Source organism: Argentina silus (genome assembly GCF_951799395.1).
Source record: "Argentina silus genome assembly, chromosome: 4".
Classification (NCBI taxonomy): domain Eukaryota; kingdom Metazoa; phylum Chordata; class Actinopteri; order Argentiniformes; family Argentinidae; genus Argentina; species Argentina silus.
In genome coordinates, this window is record NC_139658.1 from 24,577,115 (window position 1) to 24,602,868 (window position 25,754).

General features: G+C 50.1%; 2 protein-coding genes across 8 annotated transcripts in view; both read right to left on the reverse strand.

The window, feature by feature from the left end:
• flnba (filamin B a) overlaps positions 1 to 8,027 on the reverse strand; it is a 77,024-nt gene extending 68,997 nt beyond the window's left edge. Inside the window, exon 1 of the mRNA XM_083669183.1 lies at positions 7,683 to 8,027. Within this exon, the coding sequence (XP_083525309.1) occupies positions 7,683 to 7,974 (292 nt within the window). The 5' untranslated portion in view covers positions 7,975 to 8,027. The remainder of the gene's footprint in view (positions 1 to 7,682) is intronic.
• Positions 8,028 to 11,440: 3,413 nt separating this feature from the next.
• The window catches only part of slmapa (sarcolemma associated protein a), a 61,351-nt gene continuing 47,037 nt past the window's right edge, over positions 11,441 to 25,754 (reverse strand). For 4 of the 7 annotated variants that reach the window (XM_083668729.1, XM_083668728.1, XM_083668725.1 and 1 more), the window contains 7 exons: positions 22,882 to 23,007; positions 22,376 to 22,450; positions 21,587 to 21,892; positions 19,349 to 19,466; positions 17,003 to 17,174; positions 16,757 to 16,891; positions 11,441 to 14,389 (listed from right to left, as the gene is read on the reverse strand). In XM_083668729.1, coding sequence (XP_083524855.1) covers positions 14,294 to 14,389; positions 16,757 to 16,891; positions 17,003 to 17,174; positions 19,349 to 19,466; positions 21,587 to 21,892; positions 22,376 to 22,450; positions 22,882 to 23,007 — 1,028 coding nt within the window. In that variant the 3' untranslated portion in view covers positions 11,441 to 14,293. Of the gene's footprint in view, positions 14,390 to 14,463; positions 14,487 to 15,309; positions 15,398 to 16,756; positions 16,892 to 17,002; positions 17,175 to 19,348; positions 19,467 to 21,586; positions 21,893 to 22,375; positions 22,451 to 22,881; positions 23,008 to 25,754 lie in introns of those variants that run through there. The other 3 variants (XM_083668730.1, XM_083668726.1, XM_083668727.1) reach the window with 2 other exon arrangements.

Here is a 25,754-nt window from a genome sequence, read left to right on the forward strand (position 1 = left end):
GGACCTGGGCTTGGCCCTCATACACCTGAGACTCCTCCAGACTGTTCTGTCCCAACAGCTGACAGATCTCCCAACGGCTGACAGATCTCCCAGAATTACTCTGTGCTCCCCCCCTCCTCCTCCCTGCCTCCCCCCTCCTCCCCTCTCTACCCCCTCTCTCATGTGTGTTTAACATGGAGGTAAGGCATCTCACAGACCAGCGCTGCCCATCACACACTACAATACCACTCTGTTCCGACTGACCTGGGACTGTTCTGGGCAGGGGCGCTGTGTGTGTGTGTGTGTGTGTGTGTGTGTGTGTGTGTGTGTGTGTGTGTGTGTAATGCAGGGTTAACAAAGAGCACCACCACCACCACATCCATCAGGCCATACGTCCTAACCCTAACCCACAGAGGCTCAGGACTAGGGAGGAAGAGCCCTAACCTTAACCCACAGAGGCTCAGGACTAGGGAGGAGGAGACCAGACCAGAGAGAGACACAGAGAGACACAGAGAGACACAGAGAGACAGAGACACAGGGCTGTAACACAACTTATCTGATTTACAAAACATGTATTCACAACTCAAATGCTGTAATGATGATCTGCACAACATTTATTCACGGTTCAGAACATTTCTGATTTCCCAACCGGGCCACAGGTCCCTGCAGGCTAACACGCCCCACACAGAAAGTTACCTCGGGCGTGTTCACTCCTGCTCAACACTAGTCAAACAAAACCCGCCAATTCATTCACACACACACACACACACACACACACACACACACACACACACACACACACACACACACACACACACACACACACACACACACACACACACACACACACACACACACACAGGGATGTAACAACATGGTAAGGCTCTGAGGGCAGGAAACAGACCAGTAAATACCACAGGGTCTCTACAGCAGCAGCTCTACAGTAACAGCTCTACAGCAGCAGCAGCTCTACAGCAGCAGCAGCTCTACAGTAACAGCAGCTCTACAGTAACAGCTCTACAGTAACAGCTCTACAGCAGCAGCAGCTCTACAGTAACAGCTCTACAGCAGCAGCAGCTCTACAGCAGCAGCTCTACAGCAGCAGCAGCTCTACAGCAGCAGCAGCTCTACAGCAGCAGCAGCTCTACAGTAACAGCTCTACAGCAGCAGCTCTACAGCAGCAGCTCTACAGCAGCAGCAGCTCTACAGCAGCAGCTCTACAGCAGCAGCAGCTCTACAGTAACAGCTCTACAGCAGCAGCTCTACAGCAGCTCTACAGCAGCAGCAGCTCTACAGTAACAGCTCTACAGCAGCTCTACAGCAGCAGCAGCTCTACAGTAACAGCTCTACAGCAGCAGCAGCTCTACAGTAACAGCTCTACAGCAGCAGCTCTACAGCAGCAGCAGCTCTACAGTAACAGCTCTACAGCAGCAGCTCTACAGCAGCAGCAGCTCTACAGTAACAGCTCTACAGCAGCTCTACAGCAGCAGCTCTACAGCAGCTCTACAGCAGCAGCTCTACAGTAACAGCTCTACAGCAGCTCTACAGTAACAGCTCTACAGCAGCTCTACAGTAACAGCTCTACAGCAGCAGCAGCTCTACAGTAGCAGCTCTACAGCAGCTCTACAGTAACAGCAGCTCTACAGTAACAGCTCTACAGTAACAGCTCTACAGCAGCAGCAGCTCTACAGTAACAGCTCTACAGCAGCTCTACAGTAACAGCTCTACAGTAACAGCAGCTCTACAGTAGCAGCTCTACAGTAACAGCTCTACAGCAGCAGCAGCTCTACAGTAACAGCTCTACAGTAACAGCTCTACAGCAGCAGCAGCTCTACAGTAACAGCTCTACAGCAGCTCTACAGTAACAGCTCTACAGTAACAGCTCTACAGTAACAGCTCTACAGCAGCAGCAGCTCTACGGGTGGGAAACATAAACAAACACCTGCCATTAACGTATCAACGCAGGTGTGGTGATGTCATGTTTTCAAAAGGCCATTTCCCAACTCAACTTGTCTGGACAGAACCCATTTTCACAGAGGCTCATCGTAGGAGTGGAAATGACGAAAGCAGAACATTAAAGTTCTGTCATTAAAATTCCCTTTTGGTCAAATTAAAAAAAATCTGCAGAAGCCGCAACAACCACTGTGAAGTTGTTTTTAATGCCTTGTTTTCCCCATCCGCGTCCTCAGGGCTGGTTTTACCGCCTGCTTCTCAGGAACGCTTCACTTTGTGTTCCTTGGTGCTGAATCGTCCCCCGGAGGAGGAGGCTGAACACGGGGAGACGCTGGAGGCCTCAGACCCCCTCTGGCTCCAAGTCCCCAACAAACACACACAAGCACTATTAAAACAACTTATAGGGACGAAACAATCATTATTCCAGGACTTTGACTTGGAAAGGAATGCGTTCTCGACCCACTGGATCTATGAATGTTTGCGTAATATTGATTTAAAGATAATAGTCAGAAGTGTCCAACAGCCAGCTTGTATGTGTTAAAGGAGGCTACTGTAGAAATGGAGTGTGTGTGTCTGTGTGTGTGTGTGTGTGTGTCTGTGTGTGTGTGTGTGTGTCTGTGTGTGTGTGTGTAGATAGAGGAGGTCTCGCCCCCCCCCCAGTCCCTTGGAAGTACAGACTATGGACTCCACATTCACAGACGGCAGTAAATCAAATGGCTGAGATTAGATACTGTGATAGGCTGGGGGGGGTGGGTCACCATGCCTGCGATAGGCTGGGGGGGGGGGGGGGGGGGGTCACCATGCCCGCCTGGCTGTGATAGGCTGGGGGGTGGGTCTCACTGTGGACCCTAACCCCAAACTTCCATGATGTAGTGCTGCTGTCCTGTCCAGCCAGTCTGGTCTGCCTCTCTAGACTTCTCTGACTGCTGGGCTGCTGCAGTCTGTCTGATCTCACAGCTCCACTAGGGGACACTTCAACATCTACAGGCCACGTTTCACACACACATACACATCTGACAATGCTACATGATCTAACATAAATCTATTGATATTAACTTGGAGACATATAACATTGTGTGGTTCGGAGCAACCTTCCCCATTTCAGCCTCTTTTCAAACGAAAAGCGTGTGATTTATTGGGAGTGTGTGATGTACAGAGAAGCCTGGAAGAGGGAAGGAGGGAGGGAGGGAGGGAGGGGGTGGAGGGGGGGCTGTGGTGGCCTGTGGTTGCAGTGCTGATCAGAGGCTGTAAAACACCACTGAATTCCACAAGCATGACCACACTATCTAGAGGCTCATATTTGTTTGGTTTCTGTTTGCAAGAAGCCAGGGTGTGTGTGTGTGTGTGTGCGCGCGCGTGTGTATGTGTGTGTGTGTGTGTGTGTGTGCACGCTTTAACAGCCTCGGAGGTCAGCCCTCTAACAAGGCGAAGCTCGGGGGTTTAGGGTTTAGTGTGTGTTTAGTGTGTGTGTGTGTGCATGTGTGTGTGTGTGTGTGATAGCCCGGCCTGTCCCAGCAGAGAGCAGGTTTGACGTCAGCCTCACACAGCCTCGACAGAGCAGCAGATTTACCGTCTGCTACTGCTCTAGTATTACAGCCTCCTGACATCTACACCTGATTAGGGGCAGAAACAGCCCACCAGAGAGAACCAGCCCCCCCACTAAAGAAGCAGCCCTCTCACTACAGAACCGGTCCCCTCACTACAGAACCAGCCCCACCAGAGAGAACCAGTCCCCTCACTGCAGAACCAGCCCCACCAGAGAGAACCAGTCCCCTCACTACAGAACCAGCCCCACCAGAGAGAACCAGTCCCCCCACTAAAGAACCAGTCTCCCCACTACAGAATCAGTCCCACCAGAGAGAACCAGTCCCCTCAGTGCTGCAGTTATTATCTGAAGACAGAGCAGATCTAAACATGGGTCCTGTCCAGAAACAACCTCCAGCCAGACCTTATAGATCTGAGAGGATCTAATAGGCAAGGCACCAACAAGATGGAGGACGCTCCACCTTGTTTGCTTAATCAAATGATTTCCTCCTGTCATTTCTAGAGCCAAACATCTTTTGAGTATAAATCCCACTTCTCACTGTCCCTACCCCTCCTCCTGTTCTAGGAGCAGCACCCTACCCCTCCTGTTCTAGGAGCAGCACCCTACCCCTCCTCCTGTTCTAGGAGCAGCACCCTACCCCTCCTCCTGTTCTAGGAGCAGCACCCTACCCCTCCTCCTGTTCTAGGAGCAGCACCCTACCCCTCCTCCTGTTCTAGGAGCAGCACCCTACCCCTCCTCCTGTTCTAGGAGCAGCACCCTACCCCTCCTGTTCTAGGAGCAGCACCCTACCCCTCCTGTTCTAGGAGCAGCACCCTACCCCTCCTGTTCTAGGAGCAGCACCCTACCCCTCCTCCTGTTCTAGGAGCAGCACCCTACCCCTCCTCCTGTTCTAGGAGCAGCACCCTACCCCTCCTCCTGTTCTAGGAGCAGCACCCTACCCCTCCTCCTGTTCTAGGAGCAGCACCCTACCCCTCCTCCTGTTCTAGGAGCAGCACCCTACCCCTCCTCCTGTTCTAGGAGCAGCACCCTACCCCTCCTGTTCTAGGAGCAGCACCCTACCCCTCCTCCTGTTCTAGGAGCAGCACCCTACCCCTCCTGTTCTAGGAGCAGCAGGCAGCGACAGGGGCAGCTCTCTCCTGTATGTCCTGCAGCAGGGCTTCAGGAGGCTCTCGGCTGAGATCACACTGCCTTTGTGGCTGCGTTCACTTCTTCCAGTGTACTTAGACGAGTCATTTCCTTCCAACGTTGGAAAATAAGAACCATGCTCGACGTCACTGAAGCCATGGCAACCCGTAGCATCTGCCTCAGCTCTTAGCTGTTGGGAGGCAGAAAACCAACTTCTCAACTTCAAGAAGACCACTGCGGCTATTCTGAGACGCTCAAGATACCGCGCTTATTACCCAACCCATACTTGTAACATGATCGATATGTTTGTAGAAATAGAAAACCCTCAAAAGCCTCCTTGAATTGGAAATGGAGGAAATGTTTTTGATTTAGAACACGAGTTTGGGACACAAAGACTGAGTGGGTTTGTCGGAGAGACTGCAGACGCTGCACAAGGCCAGTACCGACACGTTTCTGTAAACACTCAGCAGCCAGAGACGGTAGGGGCCTTTCCTAAATATGTGATGAACCTCTGACCCTGACATCTATCTCCAGCCACCGCCCTTTCTCACACCCCTGTTCAGTTTGACTCTCGTCACTAACGATGCCACGCCCGAAGGTGGCTGGAAAGTCCTTTTTTTTTTTAGGTCATTTTTTTGAGTGGGGCAGTCCCTCTCATATATATATATTGGATAGGGTTAGGGTTAGACAGGAAGGTAAGGAGGAGAGGGTATGTCAGCAGGGTAGGGTCCGGATACGAACCCATGCCGACATGGGCATGTGTGCGCACTGTAGGCCATGGTGCTAGACCACCGGACCACCCCAGGCCATGAAAAGTCCTTATTGATGAAGTTGGTGACCAGTGTCAGAGTGGTCAGTGTCACCCTCTCCAACAATCTATTTATATCTCCTAAAGTCTGATAACAGACCAGAACTCACAGTTCAGTGTGTGGACAGGAAGGAAGGAGGGGTCAGACAGGAAGTGGCTGTGTAAACCCCCTATCTCCCACTCAGCCCATCCTGTCACTTCCTGTGTAAACAGGCATTGTGGGGCATGTGTCAGGCCTGTGGACGGCTAACCGCTGTGATGCAGAGAGGCTTGTTATTGTTCAGGTGCAGTGAAGCCAACGGGAGTTTGAGTCAACATGGACAAGGCTGTGATTGGTGCTAAGCCTTAGCTTAGGCGAACCTCAAGCCTGACACAAGTAAAGTATTTTCACCCCTTTTTGGTCACACTTTACATCAAGATCTTGGAACTTTAACCACAACCCAGCATTGATCTAAGCAGACCAGGCAACGTGAACCAGCTGGCCTGCAATTGTTGTCATATTTACCCACATCAATCAATCAATCAATCAATCAATAACTCCTGCAGTGGATATGGTCCTGAGTCACCTCATTTCCAGCAAAGCCAATGTGAGGCAACTGGACTGACCTGACCTGGTGTGTCATTGGCTAGTCACATTTACACAACATCTGCTTCAGAAAGATAATGGGCAGCGTTTGATGACACACACACACACACACACACACACACACACACTTCCAGTCTTATGACTCCGTTCAGACACACTGGGCTGCTTGTGATCAAAGGTAGCCCTGCATCACTTAAAGCCTCACCAGTAATGTTCTCTCATTGTTCAAATCAACAGCCAATAAAAACGTGTTGGCTCCAGTTGTTAGTTGTCAGCTTTGAAGTCCTCATGTTGAGGCTGTTGCCCTGTTCTAAAGAACACACGGGGGGGGAGGGGGGGGTCTCTCAGGTGAGGTCACACACACACACACACACACACACACACACACACACACACACACACACACACACCAAGACGCGTGTTTCCACGGCAACGTCGGCTGTGATGAATAAACGACTTCAAATGGACCAGAGGGGTAACTAAGGGAGGGCTGGGATCCGCTCACACAGAGCTCTGCTCAGCGAGGTAAACACTGAGGTGATCAAACATGATCTGTGATGGCAGCCGCTCTGCTCTGCTCTCCTCTGCTCTCCTCTGCTCTCCTCTGCTCTCCTCTGCTCTCCTCTGCTCTCCCTGATACAGGTGTGCAGCTTACTGCTGGCACCTCACTGAGCTGCTGCCTTTAAAGACCGAATGATGACACCAACAAACCATCTGACTAACCATAAAACAACACGCGCCAACTGGTAGAAAGAGGGGGGGGGGGGGGGGGGGGAGGAGTACTAAAGGGTGTGAGATGGATCCGCACTATGCAGAGAGATTAAACGGCAGAGAGGCAGGAATGAGGGAGGGTGAGAGAGACAAAGAAAGAGGGAGGAAGAATACCCAGTGACCACAACACTCGCTTCCCAGTCCTCTCTGGACCCCTTGCTGTAGTCATGGTCCCGCCCTCCCAGTCTCTTGACTGACTGACACACTTTTAATGATATTGACGCACACAAACAAAATGGTGCTTTGAGTCAGCAGAATAGCACATACATCATCTTGACAACGATAACACTGACTTTATGAGATGCTGTAAATCATCTCAACAGAATGATAACACGCCTGTGTAATGCACAACTACTTTTCCTTGCGCAGACATGTACTCGGGCAAACAAACAGTCCACTTTTGGCAGTGAAACCCTTCAAGTCTGTGTAAGACGTCACTGTGGCACAACACACAGCGAGTAGCCTCTTATAGTTAACGATGCGACGATAAATCAACATCAAGCACCTTTCAAAAACACAAACCGACATTCCATCAAACAACACTGGCAGACAGATTTGATAGCCGAGAGAGCTGCCTAAATCTGATCTCTACATCTACTTCATTCGTCAACAGAGGTCTCGTCAGTTCTGGATCAGTCCATGCTCCGTGAGAACGCAGGCTGTACAGGTGCGAGAGATCGAGGCTCCACACCTGGAGCCTGAACCGCCCACTGAGTGACGGGACTGGAACGGGAAGTTTCTGAACAGGTGCTATTCGGATATTACAGCCTCCCGTTTGCAAAATACACATAATTGTGCGCTTTTGATGCCATCAAGCAGAATGATGACCATATGCCTACCGCACAATGAAAGGTAGATTGAACGAGGTGGAACGGACCACGTGACTTTTCTTTATCAATAAAAGTCAAACTTACCGATGGAGACGAGACGAATATTCTCTTTGTCCAGAAACTCCAGCGCCACGGACACGTTCTCTAGTTTCATCTGCCTGAAGGTGGGTCTCGGGTGGTACTTTCTGTACATCTTCTTCTGGCTCAGGACCTCCAGGAGAGCGATGAGCCTCAGGCCGTCGCTGAAGTCCAGCTGCAGGTCCGTTAACCGCTTGTTGACGCACTTCAGGTGTTCGTTGCACCAGCGCGTAAAAGTGTTCTGCTGTATCTTCTTCCATGGTGCGTCGTCAGCGAGGTCTTTCTCTGTAGCCGGCATTTCGCCTACTTTTCAGGGAGTTGAGTTGAGTTTGTCAGGCTAGTGTGTGTTCGCTGCTGCCGCTGGCTCCGCTGAGGTCGGTTTGAGACGCACTGCGCCCCGCAGTCTGGAGTCTTTCAGCGCTGAGTGGTTTGCGCCTGCGCGTTGCCTCGGGATGACGCGACGCCACTTTCACTCTTCCGCTCGCCTGGCACGTACCGTCAGAAACACCTGTCTGCAATTTTTTATTGGTACTATAGACCCTTCATAGTTTTGAATACAGTCAATTCAATTGCGATCCAACTTCCATTACCATTGAAACGTGGGTAGGCTTTGAAACCAGTTTTACCCCTTCAGATATCTTTCTAAAGTGTTATTTGCCAGCTAACAGATTTGTTGCCAATTTGCTAAAAAAATATGTGATTTCCGAACAATTTAGCTGACTATGAACAAGGCCTAACTTTGTGTATAATCGCCATATGATTGGTGTGATGACAAACAGGGGTAGAGGATCATGGGAAATGGTCCCTAATCATCTTGATGTTCTCATGGAGATCAGATGTCGTTCATTGACTGTGAGGGAGGAGGAGGAGCAGGGGGAGGAGGGGGAGGAGGGGGAGCAGGGGGGGTAGGGGGAGCAGGGGGAGGAGGAGTAACCATTGAACCAGGCACTGAGCTGAACCACAAGCTCACCCTTCCAACACCTCTGTGTTGATCGAGCGCTGCGTATTTACTCCAGGATAAACAGCTCTTGACTTCTCTCCTCTCTTGGCTTGTCAGAGAGAGGGCTTCCCGTGTGGGGCGGTCGGGGCGTGACCCGGGTGATCCACCGGGGAGGATTAGCCTTGCATCACCACTTCTTGCAGAGACACAGACAGTCAGAGATGGGCAACGCCTGCTGTAGCCAATGACAGCTGTTCAGCTTTCCAAATTCTACAGTATGACATCATGAGCCTATCAAGATTAACGTTCATCTGTTGACTTTGTTTAAGACATAAACAAATATTTTTCACAAGATCTACAGCCTAGCCTGCTGTGTGTCTCTGTGTGTGTGTGTGTGTGTGTGTGTGTGTGTGTATATATATGTGTGTGTGTGTGTGTGTGTGTGTGTGTGTGTGTGTGTGTGTGTGTGTAAACCATATATTACCTCTGGCACTGTGTACTTATCCTCCTTCATACTCTAGTGATACATTATTTGGCTCCAAGAGACTCTAACTAAGAATGATGCGGTCATGGTGTCCCACTTCGTTGGGCTGTGCGTGTGTGTGTGTGTGTGTGTGTGTGTGTGCGTGTGCGCCCTGCGTTTGAGTGTGTGTGTGTCTGAGTGTTAGAGAGAGAGAGGGAGTGTGTGTATGTGTGTGTCTGAGTGTGTGAGAGAGAGAGAGAGAGGGAGTGTGTGTGTGTGTGTGTGTGTGTGTCTGAGTGTGTGAGAGAGAGAGAGGGAGTGTGTGTATGTGTGTATGTGTGTGTGTGTCTGAGTGTGTGAGAGAGAGAGAGGGAGTGTGTGTATGTGTGTGTGTGTGTGTGTGTGTGTGTCTGAGTGCGAGAGAGAGAGAGAGGGAGTGTGCGTGTGTGTGTGTGTCATCCTCTGTAGCCTACGTCTCCCCAGGAGTTCATACCCTCAGGCCCTGTGTGTGTGTGTGTGTGTGTGTGTGTGTGTGTCTGGACCGATCCTGCTTTGACTCATCAAACACCATCGTCATTCAGAGTGTCTCCAGGCAGGTGACACCTGTCTGTCTGCTACATGACGTCCTGTCCACTTATCCCACTCAGACAGCTGTGCTTTATGTCACCGAGCGGGACCAAGGAGTTCGCCAGCTAGCTTTAGTGTAGCGCCTCGACACTCCTCACAAAAACATCAAGAGCTATTTCGCAACCGATTTCAAAATCGTTTGCCGTGGTGGAATGTGACGGTGTAGAAGGAGCTGTATGGATCCTCTGTGCAGTCCAGAGTCCTCCAGATGTTGACTGAAGACTAAAATGCTGGGGCCGTAGCTCACTAATGCGCTTACCACATAATCGCCAGGTTCCTGGTTCGATTCCGACCCTCGACCTGTCTTGCATGTCATCCCTCCTCTCTCTCTCCCATCCCTCCTGTCAATCTCTACTGTCTCTATCCCAATAAAGCAGAAATGCCCTAAAAACATATTTAAGAAAAAAAACAAAAAACCACATACAACAGCACAGCACCCTTCAATAACTCACGCCACAATACAGGAACACACAGGGACATCCAAACCAGACATCATCTCTCCTCAACCGAAGCATTTTACCCGTCTAGGAAAAAGCAGAAATGCCCTAAAAACATATAAAAAAAAATAATAAAAAAAAGGTGTGTTGATGGACGCCACGGGAGCGTTGCTGTTATCACACAAACAGGGCGGGGAACTTCCTGTCGACAGCCGTGGATCCACTGACTCAGGAACAGCTCATCTGCCCTCTGGAATGTCACCATCTCCGTGGCTGTGACTCAGCTGATCGCCTGTTGGCTACCGGAGGGGGCCATGGGGGAGGTCGCACAGCTAGTACAGATCTAGGATCAGCTTAGTTTACCCTGCCCGAGTCCTGACCATCTAAACCATGAGAGAGAAAAACCTGACCCAACTGACCCAAGATCAGCATGCCTAGGGGTAACGGGTAACAGTGGAGGCTGGTGGAGGTAGACATTGGAGGACGGGCTCTTTGTAATGCATGGTATGTTCCATTCCCTGTATTACAATGAGCCCGTCCTCCGATGTCTACCTCCACCAGCCTCCCCTGCCACAAACCACACCACTATCACTACCAGCAGTGTTTCCTCATAGATGAACTCTGACCACAGCTGGAAGTTGGCCTATGCTGACTTCAAGGTCCTGGGCTGATTGCTAACCAAGGAACAATGCAGACAGACAGATACCTCTGGTTGTGTGTAGATTATAATGTGTTATGAGTCATAATGTCTGCTCTGTTGTGTCTAAGAATAGGAGCTATCTAACCAACACATAAGTGTATGGTCAAAGAAAACTACTTTACAGTTTTACGTTAGACTTGAAGACAAAGATGAAGTGGACATGAAACCCATTGTTAGGGGGTGCCATCTTGTGGTGTAGGATAAAAACAATAAAAAGCTGTGTGTGTGTGTCTGTCTGTCTGTGTGTGTGTGTTGTCTGACTTGTCTGACTGACGTCAGCCCATAGTTCATGTGTCTACTCCCAGACGTTGTCTCCCACACTTACCTGTGACGTTCAGAGGGAAGGAAGTAGGCTCATCTCAGGGTTGTTTGCAGAGGGGCATCTTTCTAATGGCTGCATCTTTAACAGACACTGAGTCATGAGTCTAGGAGGCTTGACTAATCAAGACAGGCGGGGACACGAACACAGGAATGGCCATGCTGCATAAAGGGTTAAAAAGTGGAGTCTGGGTTGATGACTTTAATAAACAGGTGGTCATACACAGAAGAAAGGACTCGGCCAGTCTTCCACAGGGAGAATGAAGGAGACAGTCTGAGGAGAGTAAAGTAGTTTTTATTAAAATCATGCACATCACGTGTGTTAGTGCAAATACTTTTAATATGTACTCTAGTGTAACTTTCCATTTCTTTACAAAATAGAATTTAAACAATTATTTACTTAAAAAAATGTAATTCTGAAGTTAAGATTCTGAACAATATTTGCAAACAAAAACTATGTACAGAGAAGAGGCTGTACCACTGGCTGGGTTGGTAGTGACTGGGCGGCTTCAACTGTTTCTGTTTTCAGGAGGAGCAAATTGAAAACCTTGGAAAATGACAAATGCTTTTTCGATAACAAAGTTCCTGAAGAGACATTATTCCACAAATGTGTGATTCACTAACAAACACCTAACAACAATCTGGTAGATACAGAATACAGAAACACTGACCGCTCCATGGTCGAGACCACAGCACTATACTGAACAAGTCTATATGTAATTCAAGGACATTTAAATAGTTTGAAAGCTTACGTAGTCTAATAAAACTGGTGGAAATTCACATTTATGCATTGAATTATTATCCCTTGTTGGTCAGCCCAAATGTGAAATTGTGAATAGAGGACACACATATTTTGAGAAATATTAATATTAAACTATAAAATGTTAATTTAGTGACCGAATGAGAAAACTGTATTACAGGAAGAAATCAAGATACTGTATGTGGGGCTAAAAAAACAAACAATCCACAAACCAACTGAAAACAAACCAAACCAAGGACCCAATTAAACTGATGAGTGAAACTCCCACATTCAAATGTTGAAATAAAGTTCAATCAAAACTATGGCGAGTCAGGATGGGGGGTTGGTGGTGTTGGTGTTACAAAAAGCTCAAACATACAGACCGTTCTATTGAATATTGACTCCAGCAGCACGTGGTATATGACCAACATCACTGTAATTCAACTTTTATTTTGTGTATAGAATGTATATATTTACACACACGTACATTCATACAAACATACATACATACATATATACAAACACACCGTGGCTGACCAGAACTGCATTCTGTTCAACATTCTAACAGACAGACAAGATTTCAAAACATCAGGTTTCAAAGCTATGAAAGGAGAACGTTGGAGTCCTCCGGAGGAAGATGAGAGGCCCTCAGACCAGCGCTGACGCAGCAGTTATTTGGAGCCTTCGTTGAGGGGAGATAATGACAGGTTGCAAATGTTCCGCTGCTTGACGAACGAGTCCAACGTTAACCTCTTGGTTGCCGCGCCGCCCCCGGTGTACTTGGTAACTAACGTGCCTTCTCCGTTGGTGTACAGCCCCGCGCTCGGCAGCGGGGGGGGCAGGGGGCGAGGGCAGGGGGCGAGGGCAGGCGACAGACGTCAGGTGGTTTATTGACGGTGATGGTGTCAGGAAGTACGACCGACAGCTTCGGTGCTCCATCAGTCAGAGCGTTTATTTACAGCGTAGCGCACGCACACACACACACACACAAAGGTGAACCAATCACCACAGAGTCCATGTTTCTATACTCACATATCTTCCTCACATCATCATCATCACCACATCCAGACCCATATCATTCATCAGTGATTCTCAGTACAGTACATCTCTGGCTTCCACACCCCAGAGGCAGCCGCACACTGAGTTGGTTGGTTCCATTCAACATTCCTGTGCTTAAAGAGCACCCCAACACAGCAGTGCCAAACCAACTGTCAGACAGACGCGTTCTCAAAGCTTCCACGGCCAAACTCAGTCTCTGGACAGGACAGGACAGGTAAGGCAGCAGAGAATCCCAGAGCCTTTGGTTGAGTAGTGATCTGTGCTACAGAGAGAGTGTGTGTGTGTGTGTGTGTGTGTGAGAGAGTGTATGAGTGTGTGTGAGTAAGTGATTTGTTCCCGTGGACTTGGGGGTTGGCTTACTATCTTTATCCTATGGCCAATCTCCTGCTGATACCTCTCCTAACATCTACCAAAATAACTCCAGCACATCAAATAACTTTCAACTTTACAGTCTATGTACTGTAGGGTTTTTAAACATTATGAATAGTTTGTTCATAGTTTACAAATACACAGAAACAAGACAGTACAATCACATCATACGGTGCTCAGAAACGTGGGTTTGGACGTACAGTTACACACCACAAAGGACTCAATTATTACGGGATTTGTTGTTTAGTTCAAATTTTCCTCTCAAGAACTTCATCGTTCTTTCGAAACATGTCTGTAAAAGTAGGAGTGGCACTTCAACAAAGACTAAGTGTGTGTGTGTGTGTGTGTGTGTGTGTGTGTGTGTGTGTGTGTGTGTGTTCAACTTCTCTCTCACACACACCTCTCGTGTTGGTTAGAGCAGGCCCAACAAAGAGTAGTAATAAATCAGATTTTTGATTTGGCTTTAATGAAACCCAGATTTGGAATCCCACATTAAAACATCCAACATGGCAACCCACGGGAAGGAACTCAGCTAAAAGTTGCCAGAAAAGAGCAGGAGAAAAGGTTTGGTACCCGTCAGAAAAACAAAGCCTAGTTTAGGCCACTTTAATACCAATATCCCCATCAAATTGATAAAGAACAAAAAACAAACAAACCAACCAACCAAACCAACTGCTGATATAGTATTTACTGTCATCTACGGTAGAAATTACAGATTTTATTCCCTCTCCCTATATATATATACAGTTACTTTATACAGTTAAAGCAGAGGCCCGGGTGTGGAACCCCTCAGACAGGTGTGTGTGCTGAACAGGAGGTAATGGCCAGCCAGGGGGGGTTGGAGCCCCGTGTGAGTGGGGGTGGGGGTGTGTGTGTGTGTGGTGGTGGGGGGGGGGGGGGGGAGGTGGAGCATCTGAGGGGTGGGTGTGTGTGTGTGTGAGTGTGTGAGATGGATGAGGTGTTTCTCAGGTGCTGCTGCTCTTGGAGAAGTTGGGGTAAAGCACCGCTGCGGTCACAGCCACCATGACCGCAACCACAGGCATCCAGGGACTCCAACCGCTCTGCAGGGGGGGGGGGGAGACACACACACACACACACACACACACACACACACGACAAGGTTAGTGATATCACGGGCATCCAGGGACTCCAACCGCTCTGCAGTGGGGAGGGACGGACGGACGGACACACAGATAGACAGACAGACAGACAGACAGACACACACACACACACACACACGGTTAGCAAGATCCAGGCCTTCAGCTCACCGAGGTCGGGGCGGAGACAGAGATCAGACAAAGAGTCGAGAAAGAGAGAGAGAGAGAGGATGAGAGAGAGAAAGAGAGAGAGGAGGGGAGGAGGAGAGAAAGAGAGTTTAAAAAGAGAAAGAACAGGAGATTCACTGTTACCTCACAGGAGAGAAATAAAATAAAAAACACAAACAACTTTCCTTTCCCCCGAAGAAGGAACAAGGAGAAGACATGTTCATCCATAAAAATAAAAATAAAAAGTAGCAAAAGTATGATGATCAAAAAGCAAGAACTGAAAACAAATGATACTTTGAAAACCAAGATAATGGACATATTAGTGACCCAAGCAAGACAGGACTTAATGAGGTGTTTAGTAGGAAGACTGAGTCTGCGTCCGAGCATCCATACTAGCAGACTACGAAGTACACACAGCCAAACACACGGCTCCGTTCTCCGTAGTACGCTAGTGTGAACACCAACACACACCCCCACCCACACCCACAGGGTGCCATGACGACGGACTTAGTGTTTCCCCCCAGTGTTGAGCAGAAGCAGCTGATTGGATGGTTGCCATGCACTGTTAATAAACCAGAAGAGGAGGAGGAGGAGGAGGAGGAGGAAGACGGCGGCCATGACGGTGAGGATGGCGATGATGAAGATGAAAGATGCACAGAAGGTATTGGACGGACGGACGCACACAAGACAAACAGTCTACAGGAGCTCTGTTGTACCTGTCTACCACAACTGGCCCAAGCACCAATACAGCAGGGCCAGGAGGAGGCCAATGGCAATGGCTGGGACAGGCTGCAGGATGGATGGCTAGAGGGAAGGGACAGTAACACATCAACCTTCATCAGAACCAGAGGAACCAGAACAAACTGCTCAATGGAGGAACTCAGGAGGGCCGGCTGGATAGGGACAGCAGCGGAATAATAATAATAATAATAATAATGAATTAAATAATTAATTAATAATAATAAACCATAAGGGGGTTGAGGGGAGGGGAGGGGAGGAGGTATGTACGTAACGTTATCAGATGTCTACAGAGGCAACAACAAGGACCACAGGGACACGTCCACATCTAGAAGCTGACAGACTGACACGGCGAGGGCGAGCGGGCGGTGGAGAGAGAGGAGGTAAACACACGGCAGGGCGAGATTAGGACTAGGCTTCATTGAGATTAGGACTAGGCTTCATTGAGATTAGGACTAGGCTTCATTGAGATTAGGACTAGGCTTCATTGAGATTAGGACTCGGCTTCATTGAGATTAGGACTAGGCTTCATTGAGATTAGGACTAGGCTTCATTGAGATTAGGACTAGGCTTCATTGAGATTAGGACTAGGCTTCATTGAGATTAGGACTCGGCTTCATTGAGATTAGGACTAGGCTTCATTGAGATTAGGACTAGGCTTCATTGAGATTAGGACTAGGCTTCATTGAGATTAGGACTAGGCTTCATTGAGATTAGGACTAGGCTTCATTGAGATTAGGACTAGGCTTCATTGAGATTAGGACGGCTCCTTCCTAGATTTGATTTGGATTTCCCGCGATGGCATGACTGCATACACAGAATGTCTTCACAGGGCAGCGGCTGGGTTAGTGGTGTTGGTGGTGCTGGGGGGGGGGGCTGTTGTTGTGCCACACCTCTGTCTGTCTGTCTGTGTGTGTCTGTCAGGACCATATCTGATCTGAAACGGCTGGTCTTTGCTCTCCATAGTTGCCAGAGAGGCAGAAAACAACAAACCGTCCCTCTCCTGTCTCACTCCCAGTCCTCCTGTCTCACTCCCTGTCCTCCTGTCTCACTCCCAGTCCTCCTGTCTCACTCCCAGTCCTCCTGTCTCACTCCCAGTCCTCCTGTCTCACTCCCAGTCCTCCTGTCTCACTCCCAGTCCTCCTGTCTCACTCCCAGTCCTGTCCTACGTTTACCCACGTAACAACATACCTTTACCGGGGTATATCAGGGTTAGAGGTCCATTTCAACATCAATTCACCCAAAGCAAGAAGTAAGCGGAGATCCATTAAAAACTCATTGAAAAAGTGGCAACCATTTTTTTCAATGTGCAAATCCTTTTTGCGCTGAGTGAACAGACAACCTCTCTGAACAGACCCAAACCCAGACACGCGTGTGTGTGGCAGCAGAGCTCAGCGGTGAACAGCCACAGGAACAGCCACTCACATTCTTGCCCTGGTCCTGCAGCAGCTGCAGGTTGACCTTGCACTGCTGCAGCTCATCGTTGATGCTGCGCTTCTCCTGCTCCGTCCTCTCGTAGCGCTGCCGCAGGTCTGACAGCAGGCTCTGGGTGTCCTCATACTGGGGGGGGGGGGGGGGGAGGTGAGAGGGGAGAGGTGAGAGGCAGACAGACAGAGAGACGGGCTGTCGGCCTCGGCCAGCTAGTGCAGGGATTGTGTGTGCGTGTCCTACCTCTCTCTGCAGGCTCTGCGTGCGTGTGTCGGCCTGGGCCAGCTGGGTGCGGAGGTGGCCGGCGTCCTGGAGGTGCTGGTCCTGCAGCGAGCCCAGCCGGTTCTCCAGGTCCCCCTGGGAGCGCTCCAGGGCCTGCAGGCTGCTGCTCAGCCTGGCACTCTGCTCCCGAGAACTACAGAGGGGGGAGATGGGGTATTAAAACCTGTCAACTACAGAGGGGGGGGGGGGGGGGGGATGGGGTATTAAAACCTGTCAAGGGAGGGTGGGGTGGGGTGGCTGCACAGGAAGCAGTGTGTCATCCACAGTCACAAACATGATACCGTCTTACACATCCTTCTACGGCGATGAGAGTGAGTGTGTGTGTGTGTGTGTGAGTGTGTGTGTATGTCTGTGTCGGGGTTAGACAAACAGACGTGACGGTGAACAGGCTGAGCAGGGAGCACAGAGGCACATTGTCTCCTCATTCCAGGGACAGAGTGACAAGGAGCTGCTAATGAATACCGTACCTGCACAGAAACTAGAGTCTCTCTCTCTCTCTCTCACACACACACACACACACACACACACACACACACACACACACACTCCTGCTTACAGCGTTTTAGCACAGAGATGACAATACAGCCAATGTAGACTGGTGAAAGGACAGCTGATCAAACACTCCATCTCTCTCTCTCACACACACACACACACCTCCCTGCGGGCCCGTAACAGTTCAGCAGATACAAAGGCTCTTTGTTGTGGAACCATTTCCAGTCCAAATTTAGAACCATTAAAAATGCAACAAGCATTTGTGTTGATGTAGATTATGAAAGCGCTGAGGTCAGAATAACCCACACACAGCCCCCGCCCCGCCCACCCCCTCCAACACACACACACCCCCCACCCACACACAGCCCCCGCCCACCCCCTCCAACACACACACACCCCCCACCCACACACAGCCCCCACCCCGCCCACCCCCTCCAACACACACACACACCCCACCCACACACAGCCCCCGCCCCGCCCACCCCCTCCAACACACACACACGCCCCACCCACAACCCCTCCCCCCCCCCTCACCAACCCACAAACACACACACACCCCCCCCCACAACCCACAAACACCCCCCCCCCCCACACGGTGGTTTCCACCCAACAGTCTCACCATATAAACACCAGTCAGGCGAACCAACGGGCTCAACTAAAGCTGTGTGCTGCAGCTGTGACTCCTACATCACAGCCTGATGATGATGATGATGATGATGATACTTGGGTGTTGCAGCAACACACAGCTCTAATTTAGACTTAGTTAGGGATGGGGCTCTGACTCATTCTCTCGATGTGTGTCTCTCTCTCTTCTCTTCTCTCTCTCTCTCCTCCCCCCCCCCCCCCCTCCCCCTCCCTCCCTCCCAGAGGAAGGGCAGAGCTGGTCCTCCGTCAGCATTCAGTCCACCCACGCTATGACAGGCCCCTGACACCTCTCCTCCGCCTCCGCCTCCTCCTCCTCCAGCACTCCCTCCCTCCCTCCCTCCGCTGCTCCCTCACAGTGCACTGCACCCCGGGGGAGGCTGGCGGAGGCGGAAATCGGAGGACGGGGCTCATTGTGACGCATGGGACGGAATGAGGAATGGTATCAAACACAACGTGTTTGTGTCCAACAGCCTCATCGTGTTTGATACCATTCCCTCATCCTGTTCCACAACGCCTCACAACGAGCCCTGTCCTCTGATTTCTACCTCCAGCAGCCTCTCCACGCCCACACCCCTAACGCTGACCAGCCGGCCAGGTCAGCAGAGAGCTGTCTGTCTGTCAGCACGCCCCCCCCCCTCCTCCTGCCAGCTTCATCCCTGGGGGTGACAGGGGGATTGAAGGCCGGGGGCGGTGGGTGTCTGGCCTGGCGTGGGCCTGACAGAGCGAGGCCAGCACAAATGTTCAGCACAAACGTTCAGGTCCGTTAAAGATGGCGTCTACTGAGAGGAGAGAGACATACGGCGTCGAGGAAAGGAAACAAAGTTTCAGTCGCTGGTCGTCAAACACGACTAAAGGGGAGGAGAGGGGGGGGGGGGGGGGGGGGGGGGGGGGAGAGGGCAGAGGGGAGGGGAGAGGGGGAGAGGGGAGGGGAGAGGGCAGAGGGGGGAGGGGAGAGGGCAGAGGGGAGGGGAGAGGGAAAGGGGGGGGGGGGGGACACCTTTCTGGAACGATCCTCAGCCCACGTCTCTGACCCGTACAGAACCTGACAGCTGCGTTCTTGGCAGGCCGAGGCGCCGGCCGGCCCGACCGGTTGGCTGGCGCAGCGCAGTGCAAGGAAGAGGAAGCGAACAGGATGTGACCTCGTCAGCGTGTGACACCGTGCGGACCCACCTGTCAAGCTCCTCCTCCAGCCGCTGCATCCTGTCCAGCAGAGACATCTTCTCCGAGCGCAGGCTCTCACTCTCCTCCTGCAGACAGCAGCAGTCCTTCTGGAGCTTCTCCAGCTCACCTACACACACACACACACGTGAAAATATGTTTGCGCCATCATCCGTTGCAGAGGTTTTCTGGTAAACACAGCGCTGTGCTATTTCCCATGTTGCTCTGGAGCACCGACGCTGACCAGACAGCGCTAGTACAGGACTGCAGGACCTCAGAGGAGGAGTAAGGACTCTCCACCCTGACAGACACACTCAGACTCAACAGGCAGCTCTGCCCAGGACCTCTGAGGAGGAGTAAGGTCTCTCTACCCTGACAGACACACTCAGACTCAACAGGCAGCTCTGCCCAGGACCTCTGAGGAGGAGTAAGGTCTCTCTACCCTGACAGACACACTCAGACTCAACAGGCAGCTCTGCCCAGGAGAGAGGGTTTATTGACAGCATGTGTCGCAGCTGTCAGGGCAGGAGGAGAGGCTGTGAGGCCTCTGTCTAAAGAGGCTTCATCTTGTATCTCAGACATTAACAGGCATAATATGTTATCTAATAATATTTTATATAGAGATTTATGGATCTCAATCATTATGCCTCCTCTTTCTGTCTCATATAGACATTAATAGACATAATATGTTGTTATCTAATAATAATATTATATTATGTTATATATAGAGATATTCACGCAGACATAATCTGTGTCTCTGTCTCGGATGCCTGTATGCCTCCTTTGTGCTTCTTTCCATCTTTGTTTCCCAGGGAATTCCTCTTCTTATTGTTCATATTTCATTAGACAGAAGAGAGAGAAAGGAGAGAGGGGGGTGGGGGGTGAGTCAGAACGGTGGTGAGAGAGGAATTCAGACTTCTATTCTGTGTTTCTCTGATGGGGGAGCAGTGCCTTTCTTCCTGACAACCGAGGCCTGAGGTTAGTCAGACAGTTACGGTTTTATCTGGCTGACTACAGTGTTAATGCTCTAACAGTCATACCTGACTGACTACAGTGTTAATGATCGAACAGTCATACCTGACTGACTACAGTGTTAATGCTCTTACAGTCATACCTGACTGACTACAGTGTTAATGCTCTTAGTCATACCTGACTACAGTGTTAATGACCACAGTCATACCTGACTACAGTCATACCTGACTACAGTCATACCTGACTGACTACAGTGTTAAGCTCTAACAGTCGTACCTGACTACAGTCATACCTGACTACAGTGTTTATGATCGAACAGTCATACCTGACTACAGTGTTCTACAGTGTTCTGTACAGTGATCTAACAGAGACCCTCATGTGTTCCTCCTCTCTCCAGCGCTGGGCTCTTCTCAGTGCTCTGAGCCTCTGAACATTCTTGGAGCATTAAGCTTGTGACAGTCCAGAGCGCGAGGAGAACAACGACATTAAAGCCTTGGAACGGAATCAAAGACTGCCGAGGTGAAACTCCATAGAGAAGCAGAGGCCTCTGAGTCACCTGGTTCAGCTGGTAGAGCACGGCGCCGACAACGCTTAGGTTGTGGGTTCGATTCCTGCTGGGACCATCTATACTGAAATGGATGCACTCACTGCAATGTAAGTGGCTTTGGATAAAAGTGTCAGCTAAGTGGCAGATATATGATACTCTACTAAACTCCCAGAGTACATGTAGGTCTAATTAACAGGGACATATATGAGATACATTTCTGTGTCTTCCATGACTTGTACCACTAATGTTGGTGGGGCTGACGGGCTGGAGGAGGAACCTCTGTGTGTGGCGGAACCTCTAGTCCTCATCAGCCTCCCCAGGCGCGTCGCCTCCCACAAATTACACACGCTCCCGCTCCCGACAATCTGAGTCTCCTCCCCTGATTCCTCCATTTCATTCTGAACCCTGCCGACCCAAACCCGTGATTTGTTGAGAGTGTCTGTCCGTCTGATACTCAGAAAATGAATAATTAATCCCACTAACCCTATAGCTCTGGTACTAACTCTGGTACTAACCCTGCAGCTCCGTGGCTAACTCTGGTACTAACTCTGATACTAACCCTGGTACTAACCCTGGTACTAACCCTGCAGCTCCGTGGCTAACTCTGGTACTAACCCTGGTACTAACTCTGGTACTAACTCTGGTACTAACCCTGGTACTAACCCTGGAGCTCCGTGGCTAACTCTGGTACTAACTCTGATACTAACCCTGGTACTAACTCTGGTACTAACCCTGCAGCTCCGTGGCCCTCTGCTGGTGATGGCTCTGCTGCTGGAAGGTCTCCTGCAGCCGGCTGATCTCCTGCTCGTAGTTGGACGCAGACTGGCGCCACTTCTCCAGCTCAGCCGTGACGGCTCCCAGGTCGCCCTGCAGGGCGGCGATCTCGCGCTCCCGCTCGGCCGTGGCAGCCTCCATGGCGTGGCGGAGGACCAGCACCTCCTCCTGGGCGCTGTAGAGCTCCTCCCGGGTGCTGGAGATGGTGCTCTCCCTCTGCTCCCGCAGGGCCTCCATGTCCCCCTGCAGCTTCTGCAGCTGGGCTGGAGAGAGACGGGCACACAGACAGGTTATCAGACAGACAGATGATCAGACAGACAGACGGGTTATCAGACAGACAGACGGGTTATCAGGCAGGCTATGAGACAGACAGACAGGTTATCAGACAGGCAGACAGGCTATGAGACAGACAGACAGGTTATCAGACAGACAGACAGGCTATGAGATAGACAGACAGGTTATCAGACAGACAGATAGATAGGCGATGGATCATCACTGATGTGACACAGATGTGAAAGTTCCATGGAGCCCAGAGGGGGAAAGCTGAAGCAATTATGCGATTGCTCATAGCAATCACATTCTTTAAGACCTACAGGAGCTTCTAAAGAGGCGGTGGGGGGGGGCAGAGTTAGGCTAGGGGGGGGGGTTGGTATCTAGCACTAGAGAAAGCTAGCAGAACATGACAGGGGACTTGGTCTGGGTCAGGGGTCAGGGGTCAGGGGTCTGGGGTCAGGGGTCATACTCACTCTGCAGGTACTGGATCTGCTTGGCTGACTCCTCCGTCTGCTGGCGGTTGCTCCTCCTCTCCTCCTCCAGCAGAGCTGAGACGTTAAAACACCCGTTACAGAAACAACACCAATAACACAGAAATAACACCAATAACACAGAAATAACACCAGTAACACAGTAACAGGATGTAAACCCCACGTCTCAGACAGGATGAACGGACAGGGACGATTTTTATATTTTTATTTTAATCATGTCTCTACATAAGAGAGAGGCAGTATCTGTTCAGTTCTATGATCAAGTCAACATATCCACAGGACGCAGCAGTACAGTACAATGACATGGGTTCAGAGAGCTCCCTCCCAACAGTGCACTGAAATACAAGGACAGGAATAAAATACAACACTAATTACAATACAGTGCAGCCTTGGGTGAAACATATACAGATAAACAGTATTAATATAAATAAACAGCGATGATGGAAGTGTGACCCAGCTGGGCGGGCGGGCGTGCGGGCGTGCGGTACCTTGCAGCTCCAGACATTTCTGCTTGCCGGTGTTGGCCAGCTCCTGTGCCTCCAGCAGCTCTCTGTGGAGGTGGTGAATCACCTGCTCCGTGTCCCCGGGCTCCAGGTTGGCCCTGAGCAGCTCATCTATGGAGAGGGAGGAGGGACACACACAACGCGCTTAGACAGGATTGGTGTTTTACCAAATACTGTGCTGGGGTAATGTTGCTGTTACTACTACTGGACAACAATGTATTAGATGTTTTATTATGTATCCTGTATTTATTCAGGGTCCCTTTGAGACCAGGGTGTCTTTTTCAAGGGTGCCCTGATCACAAAATATATCCACACGTCAATCAAAGGGAACTGGGGATATAGGACTCATAACATCACTGTCAATCTCCTTCCATCCCAACTGAAATAGAACAGGTCAGATCACTCTCCTTCCATCCTAACTGAAATAGAACAGGTCAGATCACTCTCCTTGAATCCTAACTGAAATAGAACAGGTCAGATCACTCTCCTTCCATCCCAACTGAAATAGAACAGGTCAGATCACTCTCCTTGAATCCTAACTGAAATAGAACAGGTCAGATCACTCTCCTTGAATCCTAACTGAAATAGAACAGGTCAGATCACTCTCCTTCCATCTCAACTGACACAGAACTCATCATCCCCCTCATTCTATTGTAACTGAAATAGACCAATATCTCATGGTTCTCATCATTCCATTGTAATTGACTCAGAGCCCTGTGGTCTGGTTCTCATGAACAAGATGATTGCTAGGGTGAAGTGAGGCAATGTGGATGGGTTTAACAAGGATAAGTGTGTGTGTGCGCGTCTCTCTCTGTCTGTGTGTGTGTGTGTGTGCGTGTGTGTGTGTGTCTGCGGTATGAAATAAAACACAAAGAGCAACAGGCGACCGCATGGGAAATGTTCTATAAATCAAAAGATGTTTTCAACATAAAAAACCTAAGCGGTTTAAATAAAAGAGAGCCCTCGAAGACATTCTCCTCTGATGTCACTCTCCTCTGATGTCACTCTCCTCTGATGTCACTCTCCTCTGATGTCACTCTCCTCTGATGTCACTCTCCCTTCTCACTAGGGAGAAGCAACACGGTTATCAGGAGGGGGGAGGAGGGGGAGGGCAGGGAGAGAAGGAGAGAGAGAGAGAGAGGCAGAGAGAGAGAGAGAGGCAGAGAGAGAGAGAGAAGGAGAGAGAGAGAGAGAGGAGGAGAAAAGTCAAGGCTGTTTTTAAATCAACAGCAGACGAGACTTACGAATGATCGACCATAACCAACAAGGCCATTATTGAATGGCTCTGGTACCAACCCTAGAGTTCAGACATCACTGGTACCTACCCTAGAGTTCAGACATCACTGGTACCTACCCTAGAGTTCAGACATCACTGGTACCTACCCTAGAGTTCAGACATCACTGGTACCTACCCTAGAGTTCAGACATCACTGGTACCTACCCTAGAGTTCAGTCATCACTGGTACCTACCCTAGAGTTCAGACATCACTAACATGCTGCATAGTCCCACTGTGTACGTGTATGTATGTGTGGATGTGTGTATGTGTGTATGTGTGTGTAGCCATTAAGACTGGGTCTCTCCTCCACCAAATCGTAGAGCCTTCCCACGGAGGGTTTCATGTGGTTAAACTGCAGGCCAACAGGAATCCTCCTCTCTAACCCAAACCCACTGAATGGTGGTGACGACGCCACACACACACACACACACACCAGATGTTAACGCTTATGTCATATGCCATTTTTAGCTGCCTGGAGTCGTCATCTCTCTCCCCCCTCTCTCCCCCTGCTCTCCCTTCCTCTCCCTTCCTCTCTCCCCTCTCTCCCCCTGCTCTCCCTTCCTCTCCCCTCTCTCTCATCTCCCCCTTTCTTTGTCAGATAATCACCCTCTCTTTGGTCGCGATGAGTAACACACGTCAAGGTCCTCTGAATGAAACAAACAGTCCCAACAACCTCTCTACTGAACCTCCCCCCTCCCTCCCTCCCTCCCCCTCTCTGATGTCCTGCCACCACGTTAATGAGAGGGGAAGAACAGTAATCTAGACATGACAAATCTCCGACAATGTCTTCATCATCGTCATCCTAATCAGAGCCTAGATGAGTTCAGAAGGCTTTGCTGTCTGTCCGGGCTGCTTATTAGAGGGAGAGAGGGCCTGGATCAGACACAGTCATTAGACTTGATCCTTGTGTCTCTGCCATGATTTGATGTCTAGATTAATCAAGGCTTTGCGTGGCCATCTAAGTGACAGGGCCAGAGGCAGGGAAAATTAACAATATCCTGGCCTCAAGAAGAATGTCCCCCCCCCCCGAATTATTCAGTAAATAAATGAGGGACTGATCAATCGTGACTGAAATAGGAACAACAAACACCCCCAGCAACAGACAAACACTAGCTCAACAGTGCCATCTAGTGGAACTGAAGAGACATGGCACATGGAAGAGGATGGCCCCAGGAGAAATCAGCAAGTGTACCAGACTGAGATGAATCAAATTTTTCAGCTGATCTGAAGGAAAGAAAAACAACAAAGTTGGAGAAACCAGGAAGTGCTTCTTAGGGACCAGAACTTCCTAGATCAAAGGAACAGGTCAACTCCAGACGACCCTGACAACAGCAGCCGGACGCGGACGTTGATATCAAGGCAGTAATGTGGCAGGTGGCCTGTGTGATCATTAATATAATGAAAGAGCAGATCGCTCGCAGATGCTTCTGTATTCTGTGTATGAAAGAACAGAATCGTGACGGAGCAAATGACAGAGCAGAGAGGCAATGGAAACACTCGCACGCACGCGCGCGCGCACACACACACACACACACACGCAGTGTCATTGTGATGCGAGGTTATGGAAATAGCAAACACATC